This window comes from Coregonus lavaretus (genome assembly GCF_964263955.1).
Source record: "Coregonus lavaretus genome assembly, chromosome: 4".
Lineage (NCBI taxonomy): Eukaryota > Metazoa > Chordata > Actinopteri > Salmoniformes > Salmonidae > Coregonus > Coregonus lavaretus.
Window position 1 is genome coordinate 7,833,105 of NC_139991.1, and position 20,535 is coordinate 7,853,639.

The window sequence follows — 20,535 nt, forward strand, 5'->3', positions numbered from 1 at the left end:
GCACTTAGCAAAAGAGTGCCATCTGCACTGCTATTGTAGTTAGCGGTTATTCTGACTATTCTCTCATTGATTTCATTTACTTATTTCAGCAATTTGAGTTTGGGTTTGCAGTATAGTTGTCTAATGTTGGTGGGGCATATTATTCTGTTTTAATGATAAATATAATAGTTTTTTTTCTGTGTATTTTTAACAGAGCTGAGGTTGACTTTGAAGTGCTAAGTGTAGGAACAGGCCTACAGGGGAAATCAGTTATTGATACAGACATGGTGGCATAGCAGGAAGATCGGAATTCTGTGAACCATGTTGTGAGTTCAAATCCCAGGTGAGGACATGTTAAGCAATAATTACGTTATGAATAAACATACACAGTGTAATCATGTTTTTTTTTTGGGTGGGGGAGAACATTTCTTTACGACCATCAGGTGACGTCCCGGGACAAACTGTGAACCAGACAAAACCTCCATGGGACCATGACACAATGTCCCAAGAAAGTCCTAAAAACGTTCTCGGAGACATCCCCGGGACAAACCGGAAACTAGACAAAATCTCCATGGGACCATGACACAACGTCCCAAGAACATCAGTTACCTGTTTGGCCTTCTCCACAGACGTCTGCAGCTTGCGGATCTCCTTCTCATACTGCTCCCTCAGTTTATCCACCTCCTGGTCGTGTGTGGCCACCTCCTCCTTCAGTGCTCCCTTCAAGGCAGTCAGCTCCCTCTCCCTCCTCCTCAGCACCTCCTCCTGCTCCTCCTTGGCCAGCAGCACCTCCTGTAAGTCCAGCTTCATTTGCATCAGGTCCTACACAGGAGGAGAGGAGGAAGTAGTGACAGTGTCTCACTAAAATCTCACTCTGAGATGAACTGCTACGTCAACAGGTGATGTGCACAGAAATCTCCAGCACATTCTGCATCAGCAAATGTGCCAGTAAGAATAACATGTTTACACATTACCAACACTGGCACTACAATGGTATTGATATGGTGGTTATTATGGGACTGCAAAGCCCTTTCCATGCAGGCCGCTAAGCTCCTCTATGGCAACGCTCTGTCCTCTGAGAGCTGTGGGACCTGGCCTGTGTTTTACCTCCATCATGGCATCCTTCTCTCCGTCGGCCACCGCCGTCTTGGCGCCATCCAGCTCGTCGTGCATCTCTGACAGCTGGTCCTGCAGGTCCCTGATCTCTGTTTGGTACTGCTCCCTCTCCATCTTCACCTGGAACAGCCTGCCAGACCACACAGAGCAGCACACAGTCACAACACACACACCATCACCTGAACACCTGCACCCTGCTTCACACATTGGAATGATACAACATGCACTCTGTCAGAAATGCCTGTTCTTCAGGCTAACAGGGGCTATGATGAGCACCTGGGCACTGATCTACCAATCACATCACAGTCACACCACCTGCCCACTCCAACACAGAGAGGGTCTGTTTAGTGACAGGGGGTCCTGCATGCAGATGTAGAGTAAGTAGACTGAACACCCCAGCTCAGCTTATTCCCCAGCTCAGTGTAGTTATTCCCACGTACTGACATTAACCTTTTTCAAAAGAGAGAATCCATTCTTGAAAAATGAAATCAATTATACAATGACTGAGAGTAGTTGAGTGATTCTTTCTTTATAAGGCAGGCCCCTCTCTGTCTCTCTCTCTGATTTCTATGGAGTCCATGATATGGATGTCTCTATGTCATTAGATTACTGGGGAGTATGGCTCCACAGGGCCTCCACTGTCAGCTGCCATCCGCTTGGATGGCCAGTCTCTATTGTGATTGTCCATGATCAGGATCAACAGAGCCATCCCCAGGTTTAACAGATTAGTCCAATATCAACAGACATTTAAGCCATTATAATATACACTCATCACTTTGTGGGGCTTTGGTGTGACTCTGCAGTGTACATTAACACGAAATGTCAGAGGGGAAGGAGAACTATAGGAGGCCATTATGTTCAGACAAAGACAGAAATTCTAATGGCCGAAAAGAGATTGCAAGCACAAGGAACACATTAGAACATATAATCCTCCTGTGACCACAGAAAACAACCTACAACTTTATCCTCCACGTAGAAAAATCTAAAAAAGAGATATAGATAAACAACTTTCTCCTGATAAGAGTCGTAAATCTGAGGATTATCCACATTGTGCTGGTTTCTTAAGCCGGGCTTTGTCGATCTGTCACTCCATGCCTCACAGTGTGTATTCACTGGTGGTCGGTCACTTACTCCTCCAGTGTGGTGCGGAGCTCAGCCTCTGTTTTGGCCAATTTGTCCCTCAGTCGGGAGCATTCCTCCTGGCTCCTCTCCAGCTCCATCTGCAGGTCCTTCACGCCGGCTCTGGCCTTCTCATTGGCCTCAGTCAGACCCATCTGTTTCTTTAACACGCAAGGACACACGCACACACACTTTAATAAAACACCATTAATCTCACCACACCAAATAAATATGAAATGCATGACGTTCATTGTATAGTATCTGAATGACAGTTTTGACAGTATCTAACCAACAAACTCAGTGGCTGTGATGTCTACTGGTCTGCTTAAATTAGCTATTAGCACCAATAGGATTATTGTGTTTTAAGAGGCGGGAGCCAGGGATTCTCATGTCCTGCACAGGCATCCAAGATAGCAGCTAGGTTCAACATGTCTGACATGGCATCATAGTATTACCTTTGCTTGCTCCTCCAGCTGCTTTTTCAGTTCAACAACTTCCTTCTCCAGCGCCACCCTCTGTTCCTGTAGGGCTTTGGCTTGGGTAGCTATGTCAGGAGACTGGGAGGGGGAACAGAGACAGGAGTTATATTTGACTCCATTTCCCTTTTCAAAATCACTGATGCATGATAGCATTACTCTAAGATGTCTTATTTTGTAAAATACAAAAACATGTCGGTTGCTTTGGTTCATGGCAGCTCTCAGTGAACAAAAGGAATGGTGGTGACTAGTTTCTCCCCATAATGCACTGGTTTACACATGGATGTCAGTGGAGGCTGGTGGGAGGAGCTATAGGAGGACTGGCTCATTGTAATGGCTGGAATGGAATATATGGAACGGAGTCAAACATGTGGTTTCCATATGTGTGATGTGTTTGATACCTTTCCATTTATTCCATTCCAGCCATTACAATTAGCCCGTCCTCCTATAGCTCCTCCCACCAGACTCCACTGATGGAGGTGGTAACCACAGTGGCTGTTGTCAATGCTAGGTAAACACAGCCTGGTGGCTTGTATGCTGCTCACCAAGCGAAAGCTTCCGGGCCTAAGGCTAAGATAAGAGGCTCACAGATTTAGCTGTTTGTTGAGTTGAATTACAACAACTCCACAATGCCTCACTTTGTTGTCGCTCCCCGCTGCCCGCGACTTTAATGTCTGGATCTTCTCAAACACCAGGTTGACCTTCCTCTTGGTGGTGTCCTCATTATCAGTGCTCCTGCGGACATACACACACACACACACACACAGTCAGAACTCAGGTGCACTCCCACACTCGGCTGATCTGAGGCTAAAGAGGGGTCTCTGTGTGTGGTAGGTGGATCAGGTCAGGGTCTAATCCCAGACTGTTCTGGTTCCTGCTCTGCCGGGGGCCCACTGCTTTGATGTGTCACCTCGCGACCCGCTCAACCTCGTTACGCCCATCCATTAGGAGGCACATGCTGGGGAATGTGTCTCCCTCACTCCCTGGCCCTGCTAAAGAACCGGGCTGTATGCAGGGTGCACCCTCTCTCTTCCTATATCGGACAGAGAATGAACAGAACATTGGGTTGCCACAACCCGGGGAAAGGTTCTAAGGTTCCATTCCATTCCACTACCTGACAGGGGATTTCTAGCCCCTCTCCTTCATCAAAGTTTTATAACTTCTGCTGGTGAATGTTTGTCCTTTCTTTGATGACTCAGTGTCAGCACACCACTTCCATCTGTGTTCCTTTCCATTGACCCCTGACCTGTGACCTGACACAACCAAAGCAGTTTCCTGCACTCGCTGGACATCGACCAAACCTGGAGCACACATGGAATGTAGAGACTGAGGAACTGAGGCACTTCAGAAGTTTAGGATTTAAAATGCAAAACTTCTAAAACCATGGACAAAATGTACAGTCAAACCATGAAACAATGCTCTGTGAGAGACACAGAACTTGACCTGGGATTGGATAGGAACTCCAAGATCCAGCTTTACTGGTGCTGTGATTGACATGTTATCGTATTGGATATATGCACTGGACTTTCAGACTTGGCTTCATGCCGAACATACATGGTTTAAGCTTTGTAAACCCCCAACAACTCCCCACCCCCCTCCCAAAGCCTTTTCACCTAGTCTAGCTATAAAACTGTCAGAGAGTGAAACTAGCAAGCTGAACAACAACAAAAAGACTGTCTAGCACCTCATCTTACTATTTAATAATATAAACCATCATGTAGCCCCGTGTAGCTCAGTTGGTAGAGCATGGCGCTTGCAATGCCAGGATTGTGGGTTCGATTCCCACGGGGGGCCAGTATGAAAAAAAAAAAAAAAACATGTATGCACTCACTAACTGTAAGTCGCTCTGGATAAGAGCATCCGCTAAATGACTAAAATTTAAATGTATCACCCTCACCAGTTCATCTATCTTAAACCATGTGAAGTACACCATAGAGATACTAATCTGACAGAGTATATATGTGAGATGCTTCCCACCGATAACTCCTCCATTTCCCCCAACTGTAAGTGATGGGATTTACAGCGTGGGGTGAAAGGTGAACATCAAGAATCAGGTGATGAGCAAGGTTGATACCCTACATTCCTCAGTAGAGAGAGAGGAAGAGAAATGGGAAGAGGATCGAACACCACTAAGCAGCTGCATCGACCACAGCTTAGATATGGAGGTGGAGACTGAATGGGAGTATAAATTCACAAACAGTCAGACTCAGATAAATAAAAAACATTCAAGTGCTCCCATGGGGCATTTTCTTTTTCAAATGATGCATTACTTAAAGATGCACTGTGCAGAAATCTTTTCTCCATTTCCTGTTTGCAAAAATTTTAATAGTTCGCTTAATTTCAGTTTATGTGGCAAAACAAGCAAGTATAGTGTATAGAATCATTGTACCATCTAAACAGCGGTGAAATATTTTTTTCATAACCAAATATATAGGATTTTCAGCTGTTTGAAGCTGGTGTACAAAACCGAATGTAAAAAAGGCAAAAACAAAACGTAAGAACGGGAACCATAGAAATAGCGCACATAGAACAGATCTACCGCTTCTTAGACTTGCTTTCAATTAGAATGACAGCGCTATAACACATATTGCTATGTGAATTTCTATGTGAATTTGGTGGGGTAGCCCAAAAAGTTACATATTGCAGTTTTAAGAGTGTAACTTGGCACATGTTATGTTTAGACTGTGCAGTTTACTGCCCGCTGCATAGTGAACGTGATACTCATGGTGTCATCATGTTGCCTACTAGTGTATTAATATATTAGCAATTCGTACAAAACATTTACTATTAATCTATACATACGATACCATTTAGATTGAATGGACATTGCTGTAAAACTGGAAAATGTTCTGCAATAAAAAGTGAACCAGGAACATTACATCAGTGAGGTAAAAACTCACCCATCCTTGAGGTAATTGAACAAAATCTGTTTTGCCGTCTCTTCATGTGTTTGTTGTGAAAGCTCCTGCTGACCTTTCAAAAGATCAGGTGTCACCTGGATGCAAGAGGTAATAAGCAGAGAGCCATCAGAGTTCTGACAGATACTTTCACATGTAGCTACGTAGTAATAGAGACTGATTTGTTAAACAACTAACCTAACTGTAATCATAAATAATGTGTTGTTTACCTGCACATCCATCTCTGCACCAGGCTTCTTGCCCGAGTTAGAGGAAGGCTTGGATAGAGAGGTTGTAGCCACACTTATTAAAATCTTTGTGCTTGGTGAAGATTGCCCATCCTCAGCATCTGTACTGTCCAGGGGTAGCGTAGAGGAGCGATTTAGCACCGCCTTATACCCCTGGATGGAGCCTGCTGCTTTAGAGGTCATGCTCTGAGGGGAGCCTGGAGCACTGCTACCACAGGCCGTAGCTTTGGCACTTGGCTTACCCTCCACCGCTGTCACCCAGGTGTCTTTACTCCCAGACACCTTCTGCAGATACAGCTGTGAGGGGCGGAGGACGTGCTCCGTAGACCTCCCCTGGTTCTTGCTAAACTCATCCATGTATTCCGACTCTCCCCGGAGGCTAAAGGGAAGGGCGCTGTCCACACTCCTTGAGCGCTTCCTGTCCTCTGGGTTGATCCTGTTCCTGCGGCCCGCCCTGCCTCGTCGCTGGTGACCACCATCCTTACCGTCAAACTTGTCGATGAGCTTGTCCACGCCGGGGATGGAGCCTGTGTCGATGTCTCGGCCCGTGCCGGGTTGGAAGGGGATGTAGCGTCGGTTCTGGTGGCGGTTGATGGTATCTGCATACAGCGCATCCAGCTGGTCGGTAGAGGAGGTAGAGGAGTGGCGGGAGCGGGACGAGGACTGCAGCACGGGGCCGCTGGAATCAACCCTGCGCAGGGGGAGGACATCTGGCTCATGGCGGCTGTGCTCCAGGCTAGAGTTGGCACTGCTAATGGAGCTGGCGGACCGGCAGGAAGCCTTGGTCTGCTCACTGGGTGGGCTGGACACAGCAGAGGGCTGGGGTATGGGGACGCGTTGGGGCAGCTGGGGCTGGGGTGAAGACTGAGACTGGGGTGGAGACTGGGGTTTGGATTGTGGCACAGACTGGGGTTGGGGTTTGGACTGGTGCTGAGACTGGGGTTTGGACTGGGGCTGGGCCACCTGGGTCTGAGGCTTAGACTGTGGCTGAGCCGGCTGGGCTTGAGGCTTGGATTGAGGCTGGACTAGTTTGGTTTGAGACTTAGAGGGGGCTGGCTGGGGCTGAGGCTGAGGCTGTGTTCTCTCCTGCAGGGCAGGACTCCTCCTATGATCCAGGCTGGATGACCTTGCATGGGTGACTACTGGGGAGGTGGATCTGGGAGAAGAGCCCTGGTAGGTGCTCCCAGTCTCTGCCAGGGACATTGGCCGGGGAGGAAGGCTGTGGTAGCCGTCCAGGTTCAAGGTGTTGTTCTCCGGGTCATAAGGCTTGAGGATCTCTGGGTGCCTCTGGAAGTTCAGCAGGGTGGATGCTGGCTTCTTCCCCTGCTCTGTGACTCCATTGTGAGAGCCCCCAAACTGCATCTGTTTCTGGGACCTGTACTCAACAAAGGGGCTGTCAGAGACAGCCTCCCTGCTTCCTTTGAAGTCATACTCATGATAGCTGTCAATGAAGGAGCCCTGTGTGTCATTGTAGCCGTTACTATTAGGATCTTTATAGGAGGAGTGGGACCCACGGTCCTGGTTATTCAGCACCACGTACGGGTGTCCGTCAATCCCCTGGACCCTAATGCTGAGGCCATAGGAGCCACCTCCATTGTGAGGCCTGGAAGAGCGGGCGGGCTGGCTGACTCTGTACGACTCCATCAGGAATGCAGCAAGATAATAAATCCCTCTCCCTGGATCAGGCCCACCTCTGCAAAAAAGGACATAATCTGGTTTAGTCAGAAATGAGATGCCATCAAATGTAATAATGTCAGCAAACATTTCACCGCTCCATGGCCTGCTAATCAGAGTTTAAAGCCTCACAACATTTGATTATGTCATCTGGTCTAATTTTCATTTTTTCTGTACTTAATGGTCTCTGTGTCTAGAGAGTGGTTCCACAGAGAGCCCCCTAACTGTTCAGCTCCACCACAGTTAGCCTAGCAGTTAAGAGCGTTGGGCCAGTAACCGAAAGGTTTATGGTTTGATCGAGCCGGCAAGGTGGCAAAATCTGCCGTTCTGCCCTTGAGCAAGGCAGTTAACCCCCAACAACAACTGCTTCCCGGGCGCCGATGATGTCGATTAAGGCAGCCCCCTGCACCTCTCTGATTCAGAGGTGCGGTTGTGCAACTGACAAGTTATCCCTTTCCCTTATCCTGCCAAATGAAGGAGTGAGACACTGCACTGCCCTAAAAAAACATGAGAGGCCAGTCTTTATCAAAACACTGAACTTGCAAAACAGTGAGTCAACATTTCCTACACTCTTTTGAAGGGCAAACATGACCAAGTACTGTATATGAAACCATAACAAGCAGGTTACTAATTGGTACCTTAATGCGCTGTAATAGGCTGTTACTAACAGGTATAAGTGAATAATTATATACATGGTGTAAATGAATATTTATTGCACATAAAGGTGTAAGCAGGTCTAATGGGCTAACAATAAAAGAGTGGTATGACAGCATAGTGACAGACTCCAACGATATGTCACACAACACCTTGAAATCCCATGACTATGAATAGCCGTAGCCTATACAGTAACCTTCTTGAATGTCTTTGTTAGTGAATGTGTGTGTGCGTGCGTGCGTGTGTGTGTGTGTGTGCATGTGTGCGTGTCTGTCTGTCTATCTGTGAATCTTTTGAACCAACCTCTGCCAGTCTTTGTAAAATATACTGTGATTTGCAGTCCCTGTAGAGGGCCCTGGTTGGTGTAACAGTATACCATGGGAAGAGCAGCTTGGGGTAAGAGGTAATACACCTTCAGCATGGCCATTATCATCAACCCCACTTAAAGCCACAGCATGAAGAGAGACACCACACCACTGATGACAGGAACCTGTGTTGATAGGTTCAACTGTTTGCTACTATACCTGCCACTAATATACACAAGCGACTGAATATTTAGACCACCTTGACACTATTGTGTATTCACATTATAATACGCAGATAAAGTAGAGATCAAGTTATTTGACTCAAGTATCTGAGTGTCTTCTGAGTAAAGAAATATAATACATGTGAATGATCTGCCAGATTACAAGTGGTGTGTCGTCTGAAGCTGAGGCCAGAGCATAGGGCCATTTGACCCTGAGAAACAGGTTTGTATCAGCTCACAGGAAGGCCAGCAGAGACGCACAGCATCACAGACATCAGTGGGCACCATGTGTTTCTATAGACAATTGGCTCTTATCAGAGTCCTGTAGGCTCAGCTGATAATGTCCTATTTCACCCCCAAACAAACAAATACATAGATGAATGTCATGAATGGCCTGCTGTTACAATAGCAGGACAAATCGTGATAGGGATGGAAGAGCTATGATAAGGACTTGAAACAAAGGTAACAGCAGATAATGCACAGACAGGCCAGCAAGACCTTTGAGGAAATCTCAATAAATCACTCTTTCAAACTGAAAACGAGTGTTGCTTACGGTTCTACAGAATTGAACCAGCATGTTAATATCAGGTGTGACAGGGAGAATAGGAGTGATGCAGCAGGCTCTTCCTGATTCTATTAATACTCAGAGGACAGAACCTCATACTTTACAGCCATTGAAGGGAAGGGAAAACAATGAGGCCAAGTTAAAGCCCCTTATCCAAAAGGAACGGCACTGTGGAGGACAGAAAAAAGCAGAAGACGACACAATAGCCTCTTTCACTCCAAGTATCACATGTATCCAACAACACAAATGCTGTGAGGTGTGAGTGCAGCCCTTTCCTCTCATTGTGTTACTCTCTGCAAGGGAGGAAACACTTGCTGAGCCAACTTCTCCCCCCTCCTCCCCCCTCCTCCCCTGCGCTCCATAACTAGAGCACTACCCTCGCCACGGTCCCCATGCACCTCAGACCAAAGGTCAGTGCTGAGAGGGGGTTAGGATGTCAAGGCCCTGCCTTTGATCTTTCCAGGGAAAGATTGAGAACATAAAAAAGGAGAATAATCTACATGTGCAGTGACTGGTTCTCTACATCATGGTGGTGTGTTGTTATTAGGACACTGCCTTGATTCCAGATTAAAAACGGAATACAAAAGAGTTACATTCATGGCAGGTTTGATATTATTACTGTACTGAGTTTATTCATATTCCAGGGTGAGCTATTAAGCCTTAGAAATATTATGCAATTCATAATTCAAAATCCCTAAAACAGATTTGTATATTGTGCATGTACAGTACCCCAGTTATTTATGGAAGAATATCAGTTACTTATAGCATGTTATGACATGTACAGTGCATTCGGAAAGTATTCGAACCCCTTGAAATGTTCCACATTTTGTTACATTACAGCCTTGTTCTAAAATTGATTAAATAAAACATTTTTCTCATCAATCTACACACAATTCCCCAAGAACACAGTGGCCTCCATGATTCTTAAATGGAAGAAGTTTGGAACCACCAAGACTCTTCCTAGAGCTGGCCGCCCGGCCAAACTGAGCAATCAGGGGAGAAGAGCCTTGCTCAGGGAGGTGACCAAGAATCCGATGGTCACTCTGACATGGCTCCAGAGTTCCTCTGTGGAGATGGGAGAATCTTCCAGAAGGACAACCATCTCTGCAGCACTCCACCAATCAGGCCTTTATGGTAGAGTGGCCAGACGGAAGCCACTCAGTAAAAGGCACATGACAGTCCGCTTGGAGTTTGCCAAAAGGCACCTAAAGACTCTCAGATCATGAGATACAAGATTCTCTGGTCTGATGAAACCAAGATTGAACTCTTTGGCCTGAATGCCAAGTGTCACATCTGGAGGAAACATGGCACCACCCCTACGGTGAAGCATGGTGGTGGCAGCATCATGCTGTGGAGATGTTTCTATAGCGGCAGGGATTGGGAGACTAGTCAGGATAGAGGGAAAGATGAACGGAGCAAAGTACAGAGAGATCCTTGATGAAAACCTGCTTTGGAGCGCTCAGGACCTCAGACTGGGGTGAAGGTTCACCTTCCAACAGGACAACGACCCTAAGCACACAGCCAAGACAACGCAGGAGTGGCTTCGGGACAAGTCTCTGAATGTCCATGAGTGGCCCAGCCAGAGCCCGGACTTGACCACGATTAAACATCTCTGGAGAGACCTGAAAATAGCTGTGCAGCGATGCTCCCCATCCAACTTGACAGAGCTTGAGAGGATCTGCAGAGAAGAATGGAAGAAACTCCCCAAATACAGGTGTGCCAAGCTTGTAGCGTCATACCCAAGAAGACTCGAGGCTGTAATTTCTACCAAAGCTGCTTCAACAAAGTACTGAGTAAAGGGTCTGAATACTTACAGTGGGGGAAAAAAAGTATTTAGTCAGCCACCAATTGTGCAAGTTCTCCCACTTGAAAAGATGAGAGAGGCCTGTAATTTTCTGTCATGAGCCTCTCACTCCACCGGGTTACCACCTTAATTTTCTTCCACTCTGCTCACCACTCTCTCTACTCAGCCTAACTAGCTCCACCTGTCCCTGCTCTGCTCTGCTCTAATTACTCTGCCAGCTGCGCTGCATTACCCACTACCTCTCCCAGTATTTAAGGCCCTGTCTTTCAGCTCTCCGGTGTCAGATCGTCTGCAAAGCTCACACCCGGAACCTGTTTGCTCGCGCTTCTGGCTCACCCTGGTTTTGTGACCCCGGACCTGCCTGATTTTTGGATACTCTTCTGCCCCAGGAGATCCAGACCTGCTTCTGCCATAACGACTCCTGACTACTCTTCAATCCCGGTAACTCTGACCAGCCTTCTGCCTTGCTACTACGTATTTTGGATTTCCCTTGAACTGTACTGCTGCCTTGTTTCATTCCGCCCTGTTGTGTCTGTGTCTCCCCCCCCCAGGACTTCTGGACCACCCACCACCGGCTTCATAGGACGCATCGCTGCCACTGGGGGGGGCACAGACCCAGCACATTGGACGGGATCCCTGTTACCCCTGGAGCCTTCATTCACTCCCTACTTCCCTTTTCCCTTAAGTTTTAATAAACTTTCTGGTGTGACGCAATTGTGGTCCTCTGGTCGTCTGTCTGAACCGTGACAGTACGATCTGACCATTATGGACTCAGCGCACACTTTCCCCGACATGGAAACCGATGAGCATGAGCAGCAGTTCCAGCAGCAGCAACAACAACTCGCCATGATCATTCAACTCCTCACCAACCTTACCCCAGCCAGTCTGCCCACCAGCCCTGCCCCCGAGTTACCTGCCCCGGTCATTGCAGCCGCTGCTCCGGAACCCAAGATTGGAAACCCCGAGCGGTTCAACGGCGATTCAACCCAGGTCCGGCCATTCCTGACTAGCTGCCGACTTCAGTTCTCCTTGCAGCCAAGGACCTTCGCCACGGAGGGGGCTAAAGTTGGGTATGCCATCACTCACCTGACGGGCCGAGCTCGACTCTGGGGAACAGCAGAGTTCGAACGTCAAACCCCCGCATGTGCAACCTTCGACCTGTTTGCTGAGGAGATGCTGAAGGTGTTTGACCTGGATTCACCAACCGCAGAGGCGTGTCGTGAACTGTTCAGTATTCGACAAGGCAGACGTACAGTCGCAGACCATTCCATCGACTTCCGAACCCTGGCTAGACGAAGTTCTTGGAACACACCATCGTTGGTGGACGCGTTCTTCCATAGTTTGGCTGACTATATCAAGGACGAGTTGGTCTCCCATGAACTGCCTTCCACTCTTGATGAAGCCATCGCACTGACTGTCAGGATCGACAGAAGGATACAGACCCGTCGTCGTGAGAGGGGGCGCCAAGGTCCACCTACTACCGGCATTCGGAGAGATCCGACTGGGCTCCTGTCATCTACTGCCACTCACCCAGGTCAGCTTGATCAGTCTGAGCCTATGGAGATTGGGCGAGCCTCTCTCACTCCTGCAGAGCGCCAGCGCCGCTTCACCTCAAACCTCTGCCTCTATTGTGGAGGTGATGGACATCGTGTGGTAACCTGCCCTTTAAAGGGCCGAAGCTCACCGGGCATAGGGGGAGTCCGGTTGAGTTCAATGACCATCCAGTCCTCCGACCGCAAACCCCTGCTGCAAGTTCACCTCCGCCTCTCTGACTCAACTCACACCCTGGCTGCTCTGGTGGATTCTGGCGCCGAAGCCAACATAATGGACATCAAGCTGGCACGCCAACTGGGACTGGAGAACCTCCGTTTGACACCTCCTATTCCTGCCCGGGCACTGGACGGACACTTACTCGGATCGGTCACTCATGTCACGGCCCCGGTCTCGATGGGTCTGTCCGGAAACCATCAAGAAACTATCCAGTTTCACCTGCTCCCCTCTCCAGGCCAACCCCTCATCCTGGGTTACCCATGGCTCCGCCGGCACAACCCTCAGCTCGACTGGGTGACCGGGGTGATCAGGGAGTGGGGAGAGGACTGCCACCGAACCTGCCTGCTTGCTGCCGCACTACCCCCTCGGCCAGTACCTACTAACTCCGCTCCTGACCTCTCCAATGTCCCAGAATGCTACCATGGTCTCAGAGAGGTGTTTAACAAAGCAAGAGCCACATCTCTGCCCCCTCACCGACCGTACGACTGTGCCATCGACCTCCTCCCTGGAACAGCCCCTCCAAAGGGTCGTCTTTATTCGTTGTCTGCTCCTGAAAGAAAGTCCATGGAGGACTACATCAATGGCTCTCTGTCCGCAGGATTAATCCGTTCATCTTCATCTCCTGCTGGTGCTGGCTTCTTCTTTGTGGGGAAGAAGGACGGATCTCTTCGCCCCTGCATCGACTACAGGGGACTCAACGACATCACAGTGAAAAACCGTTACCCTCTGCCTCTGCTCACCTCTGCTTTTGAGTTGCTCCAGGGAGCCACTGTTTTTACCAAGTTGGATCTCAGAAACGCTTACCACCTAGTGCGGATCCGGGAGGGAGATGAATGGAAAACCGCATTCAATACACCAACAGGCCACTACGAGTATCTGGTTATGCCTTTTGGCCTCACCAATGCTCCTGCTGTGTTCCAGGCTCTAGTGAATGATGTACTGCGGGACATGTTAAACAAGTTTGTCTTCGTTTACCTGGATGACATCTTAATCTACTCCAGAAACCTGTCTGAACACACCCGCCATGTCCAGCAAGTCCTTCATCGTCTTCTGGAGAATTCCCTCTACGCCAAGGCAGAGAAATGTGAGTTTCACGTTAAGACAGTGGCCTTCCTGGGGTACATAGTGGCAGAGGGAAGTATCCAAATGGATCCTGCCAAAGTATCAGCAGTCACTTCATGGCCAGTTCCGGAGAACAGAAAGAAGCTGCAACAGTTTCTGGGGTTTGCTAACTTCTATAGAAAGTTTATCCGGAACTACAGTACCGTTGCTGCCCCTCTCACTGCTCTAACCAGCACCAAGCAACCCTTCACCTGGACCCCAGCAGCCGACAAAGCCTTCAGTACCCTCAAGGTGAGGTTCACCTCCGCTCCCATCCTCCAGATGCCTGATGTGGACCGGCAATTCATTGTGGAGGTGGACGCCTCGGATGTGGGAGTTGGTGCTGTGATTTCTCAGTGGGCTGCGGAGGATAGGAAGCTCCATCCCTGTGCCTTTTTCTCACGTCGGTTGTCCCCCTCTGAGTGCAATTACGACATAGGGAACCGTGAGCTGCTGGCTGTTAAGCTTGCCTTGGAGGAGTGGCGTCACTGGCTGGAGGGGTCCACCATTCCATTTCTCGTTTGGACCGATCATAAGAACTTGGAGTACATCCGCACGGCCAAACGGTTGAACTCCAGGCAGTCCCGCTGGGCCCTGTTCTTCACCAGGTTTAATTTCACTCTGTCATACCGGCCTGGATCACGCAACACCAAGCCAGACGCCCTCTCCCGTCAATTCCAGAAGGATGACACCCCCTCCAAGGACCCTGTGTCGATTCTGCCAAGTCCCTGCATCGTTGCAGCTCTGACCTGGGCTGTTGAGGAACAGGTGCTGGAGGCTCTCCGTAACCAGCCAGGTCCCAGCACTTGCCCAGCTGACCGCCTTTTTGTCCCCGAAGACCTGAGGTCCCAGGTCGTTCAGTGGGGACATGACTCCCGCCTAGCTTGTCACCCTGGCTCCACCCGCACTTACAACCTGCTCGCCCAGAGGTTCTGGTGGCCCTCTCTGAGAAAGGATGTACGGGAATTCGTCCAAGCCTGCCCCATCTGCAACCAACACAAGTCGTCCTGCCAGCCCCCAGCCGGATTGCTGCAGCCCCTGCCTGTGCCCAGACGTCCCTGGTCTCACATCGCCCTTGACTTTGTCACGGGGCTGCCCCCTTCAAGTGGCATGACCGTCATTCTCACCATAGTTGACCGTTTCAGCAAGATGGCACACTTCATTCCCCTCCCCAAGCTCCCAACCGCCAAGGAGACCGCCCAGGTGGTCCTGGAACACGTCTTCCGGATCCACGGACTGCCAAAGGATGTAGTTTCTGACCGTGGTCCACAATTCTCCTCCGCTTTTTGGAAGGAGTTCTGTCACCTGCTGGGAGCCACAGTCAGTCTGACTTCCGGATTCCATCCCCAATCCAATGGGCAGTCAGAGCGGGCTAATCAGGAGCTCGAGAAGGCACTGCGATGCATGACTTCACGCAACCCCCACTCCTGGTCGCAGCAATTGACATGGGTGGAGTACGCACACAATTCTCTGACCTGCTCTGCCATCGGTATGTCCCCTTTCCAATGTGTTTATGGATACCAGCCTCCTCTATTTGCCAGCCAGGAAGAGGAGGTTACTTGCCCATCTGCACTTGCTTTTGCCCGTCGATGTCGCCGCACCTGGTCACAAGCCCGAGCCACACTCCTCAGATCCGTTGCCAGCTACACTACCGGGGCCAACCGTCGGAGAATTCCTGCTCCCACCTACCATGTTGGTCAAAGGGTGTGGTTGTCATCGAAGAACCTGCCACTCAGGGTGGAGTCGCAGAAGCTGGCACCTCGGTTCATTGGCCCATTCCCTATCATAAGAGTGATTAGCCCAACTGCTGTCCGGCTCCAACTGCCTAATTCCCTGAGGGTGCACCCCACTTTCCATGTGTCTAAGATTAAGCCCATCCATGAGAGTCCGCTGGTCCCTGCTGCGCCTTGTCCTCCTCCTCCACGGCTCGTCGATGGTGGTCTGGTTTACACCGTCCGCCGCCTGCTTCGGTCCAGACGGAGGGGTAGGGGTCTCCAGTACCTCATTGACTGGGAGGGCTATGGACCTGAGGAAAGGACCTGGGTGCCAGCTAGTCGGATTGTGGATAGGACTCTCATCACCGCTTTCCACCAACGGCATCCTGATCAACCTGCAATCCGTAGGGGCCGCCCCAGAGGGGTCCCTAACCGTCCTGCCCGCTCGGCTTCCTGTCCTGTGCCTGATCCTGTCTCGGGACCTGTCCCATCTCCCGACCACGGCCCTCCGGCTTCCTCCGAGGATGAGGACGTTCACTCGGACCGTTCGGAGGAGTTCTAGCCCTCCTCCGGCTCCCCTCCTCCCGCCCGGCGTGGTGTTGCTCTTGGGACTTCTGGGGCCGTCCCTTGGGGGGGGGGTTCTGTCATGAGCCTCTCACTCCACCGGGTTACCACCTTAATTTTCTTCCACTCTGCTCACCACTCTCTCTACTCAGCCTAACTAGCTCCACCTGTCCCTGCTCTGCTCTGCTCTAATTACTCTGCCAGCTGCGCTGCATTACCCACTACCTCTCCCAGTATTTAAGGCCCTGTCTTTCAGCTCTCCGGTGTCAGATCGTCTGCAAAGCTCACACCCGGAACCTGTTTGCTCGCGCTTCTGGCTCACCCTGGTTTTGTGACCCCGGACCTGCCTGATTTTTGGATACTCTTCTGCCCCAGGAGATCCAGACCTGCTTCTGCCATAACGACTCCTGACTACTCTTCAATCCCGGTAACTCTGACCAGCCTTCTGCCTTGCTACTACGTATTTTGGATTTCCCTTGAACTGTACTGCTGCCTTGTTTCATTCCGCCCTGTTGTGTCTGTGTCTCCCCCCCCCAGGACTTCTGGACCACCCACCACCGGCTTCATAGGACGCATCGCTGCCACTGGGGGGGGCACAGACCCAGCACATTGGACGGGATCCCTGTTACCCCTGGAGCCTTCATTCACTCCCTACTTCCCTTTTCCCTTAAGTTTTAATAAACTTTCTGGTGTGACGCAATTGTGGTCCTCTGGTCGTCTGTCTGAACCGTGACAATTTTCATCATAGGTACACGTGACAGACAAAATGAGAATTTTTTTCCAGAAAATCACATTGTAGGATTTTTAATGAATTTATTTGCAAATTATGGTGGAAAATAAGTATTTGGTCAATAACAAAAGTTTCTCAATACTTTGTTATATACCCTTTGTTGGCAATGACACAGGTCAAACGTTTTCTGTAAGTCTTCACAAGGTTTTCACACGCTGTTGCTGGTATTTTGGCCCATTCCTCCATGCAGATCTCCTCTAGAGCAGTGATGTTTTGGGGCTGTCGCTGGGCAACACAGACTTTCAACTCCCTCCAAAGATTTTCTATGGGGTTGAGATCTGGAGACTGGCTAGGCCACTCCAGGACCTTGAAATGCTTCTTACGAAGCCACTCCTTCGTTGCTCCCGGGCGGTGTGTTTGGGATCATTGTCATGCTGAAAGACCCAGCCACGTTTCATCTTCAAGTCTGTGTTGCTCCAGGCCATCTATAAATCACTGCTAGGCAAATCCCCGCCTTATCTTAGCTCATTGGTCACCATAGCAACACCCACCCGTAGTCTGCGCTCCAGCAGGTATATCTCACTGGTCATCCCCAAAGCCAACACCTCCTTTGGCCGCCATTCCTTCCAGTTCTCTGCTGCCAATGACTGGAACAAATTGCAAAAATCTCTGAAGCTGGAGACACTTATCTCCCTCACTAACTTTAAGCATCAGTTGTCAGAGCACCTTACCGATCACTGCACCTGTACACAGCCCATCTGAAATTAGCCCGCCCAACTACCTCATCCCTATATTGTTATTTCAAATCAAATCAAATCAAATTTTATTGGTCACATGCGGCGAATACAACAGGTGCAGACATTACAGTGAAATGCTTACTTACAGCCCTTAACCAACAGTGCATTTATTTTAAACAAAAAAAGTAAAAATAAAACAACCCAAAAAAAAAAAAAAAAGTGTTGAGAAAAAAAAGAGCAGAAGTAAAATAAAGTGACAGTAGGGAGGCTATATATATAGGGGGGTACCGTTGCAGAGTCAATGTGCGGGGGCACCGGCTAGTTGAGGTAGTTGAGGTAATATGTACATGTGTACAATATTTATTAATATGTACAATATTTATTTTGCTCATTTGTACCCCAGTATCTCTATTTGCACATCATCTCTTGCACATCTATCATTCCAGTGTTAATACTAATTGTAATTATTTTGCACTATAGCCTATTTATTGCCTTACCTCCATAACTTGCTACATTTGCACACACTGTATATATATTTATTTCTGTTGTATTTTTGACTTTGTTTTGTTTTACCCCATATGTAACTCTGTGTTGTTGTTTTTATCGCACTGCTTTGCTTTATCTTGGCCAGGTCGCAGTTGTAAATGAGAACTTGTTCTCAACTGGTTTACCTGGTTAAATAAAGGTGAAATAAAAAAATAAAAATTTTTTAAAAAATGCCCTTGCTGATGGAAGGAGGTTTTCACTCAAAATCTCACGATACATGGCCCCATTCATTCTATCCTTTACACGGATCAGTCGTCCTGGTCCCTTTGCAGAAAAACAGCCCCAAAGCATGATGTTTCCACCCCCATGCTTCACAGTAGGTATGGTGTTCTTTGGATGCAACTCAGCATTCTTTGTCCTCCAAACACGACGAGTTGAGTTTGAGTTCTTGTGATCATTTTGACCCCACGGGGTGAGATCTTGCGTGGAGCCCCAGATCGAGGGAGATTATCAGTGGTCTTGTATGTCTTCCATTTCCTAATAATTGCTCCCACAGTTGATTTCTTCAAACCAAGCTGCTTACCTATTGCAGATTCAGTCTTCCCAGCCTGGTGCAGGTCTACAATTTTGTTTCTGGTGTCCTTTGACAGCTCTTTGGTCTTGGCCATAGTGGAGTTTGGAGTGTGACTGTTTGAGGTTGTGGACAGGTGTCTTTTATACTGATTACAAGTTCAAACAGGTTCCATTAATACAGGTAACGAGTGGAGGACAGAGGAGCCTCTTAAAGAAGAAGTTACAGGTCTGTGAGAGCCAGAAATCATGCTTGTTTGTAGGTGACCAAATACTTATTTTCCACCATAATTTGCAAATAAATTCATAAAAAATCCTACAATGTGATTTTCTGGATATTCTTATCTCAATTTGTCTGTCATAGTTGACGTGTACCTATGATGAAAATTACAGGCCTCTCTCATCTTTTTAATAATAATAATATGCCATTTAGCAGACGCTTTTATCCAAAGCAACTTACAGTCATGCGTGCATACATTTTTTTTTGTGTTTGGGTGGTTCCGGGGATCGAACCCACTACCTTGGCGTTACAAGCGCCGTGCTCTACCAGCTGAGCTACAGAGGACCACATTTAATTGGGAGAACTTGCACAATTGGTGGCTGACTAAATACTTTTTCCCCACTGTATGTAAATGTTATATATATATTATTTTTTATACATTTGCAAAATTTATAAAAAAACTGTGGGGGGGGCAATTTTATAAATTTTAGAATAAGGCTGTAATGTAACAAATGTGGAAAAAGTCAAGGGGTCTGAATACTTTCCGAATGCACTGTATAACCCATGCATTCATACCAAGTAGATAACAGCAAGTAATGGAAAACTAGGAGAAAAGTTGAAAAATAAGTGTACATTTTACTCCAAGACATGCTCTTGACATGCTCTTGGGTAAAGATAGCCATGCATGACTTTAATAATTTTTGCATACTGAATACATTCATTCATTCATTCATTCATATTACAGAATGTGTTATATGATGTTAAAGAATGTGTAACATGTATGACTCAAAATATTTGTTCAATGCTGAATGGATTCATTTAGTATACAACAATTCTAAATACATACTGTAAGTAATTTATACAATGTATAAATTGTATACAAACATATTCCTCTTTAATATCTATTGACTTAATAGAAGTATTGTGTAAAAAATTGTTTTGCACTGATAATTTAATTGGAAAAAGTGAATAGGTGCAAAACAGGGCAAGATTAGCAAAATTTTCAAAAGTTTATACCGATGCTTTAGTTTAGGGTACAACAGGTGGTTTAACTTCCTATTTGGCAAACATGAAATATCACGATTTTTGAATTTAGTTTTCTCTATGATTATTTTAAACAAGTAAACAATTCATCTGCATATGTGTTTAAAGCGGCCACTGGCCTGTCAGTGACCTAAAGTTCCCACGCTATGACGCATTCATGACTACTGTAACAAAAAATGCAAGAAGAGAAACTTGTCACTTACCAGCTGCCCTTTACAAACAATAACCGCGTATTAGTTGTTCAATAATGGCCAAAAGTTTAAGTGGCATACTCCACGGAATTGTTCCAAATCTATTTGTTGCAGGTCTTGTTTTCTGAGTCAGTTCAGTTTAGAGACGCCTGAAGCTCCGCAATTCCCCGCCCCCTCCTAAGAACTCCGTAAACCCGCCCATCTCAAGGCCTACTGCCAATCACTAAACCTCAAAACACTGACCTAGGACCAGATTGACAATGTCAAACTGAACACTCCCGACTTTTGGAAAGAAATCTCCAGCTGATCCAGGACCAGACCACAGGTGGCACAAACGCTCCCAACTTTT

General features: G+C 47.9%; 1 protein-coding gene across 1 annotated transcript in view; it reads right to left on the reverse strand.

The window, feature by feature from the left end:
* The window catches only part of LOC311127950 (cingulin-like protein 1), a 45,706-nt gene extending 25,383 nt beyond the window's left edge, over window positions 1-20,323 (reverse strand). Inside the window, exons 1-8 of the mRNA XM_084159852.1 lie at window positions 20,199-20,323; window positions 5,818-7,528; window positions 5,591-5,685; window positions 3,329-3,425; window positions 2,670-2,771; window positions 2,227-2,375; window positions 1,087-1,225; window positions 589-801 (exon numbers count right to left, since the gene is read on the reverse strand). Of these exons, the coding sequence (XP_084015978.1) occupies window positions 589-801; window positions 1,087-1,225; window positions 2,227-2,375; window positions 2,670-2,771; window positions 3,329-3,425; window positions 5,591-5,685; window positions 5,818-7,479 (2,457 nt within the window). The 5' untranslated portion in view covers window positions 7,480-7,528; window positions 20,199-20,323. The remainder of the gene's footprint in view (window positions 1-588; window positions 802-1,086; window positions 1,226-2,226; window positions 2,376-2,669; window positions 2,772-3,328; window positions 3,426-5,590; window positions 5,686-5,817; window positions 7,529-20,198) is intronic.
* Window positions 20,324-20,535: the final 212 nt, after the last annotated feature.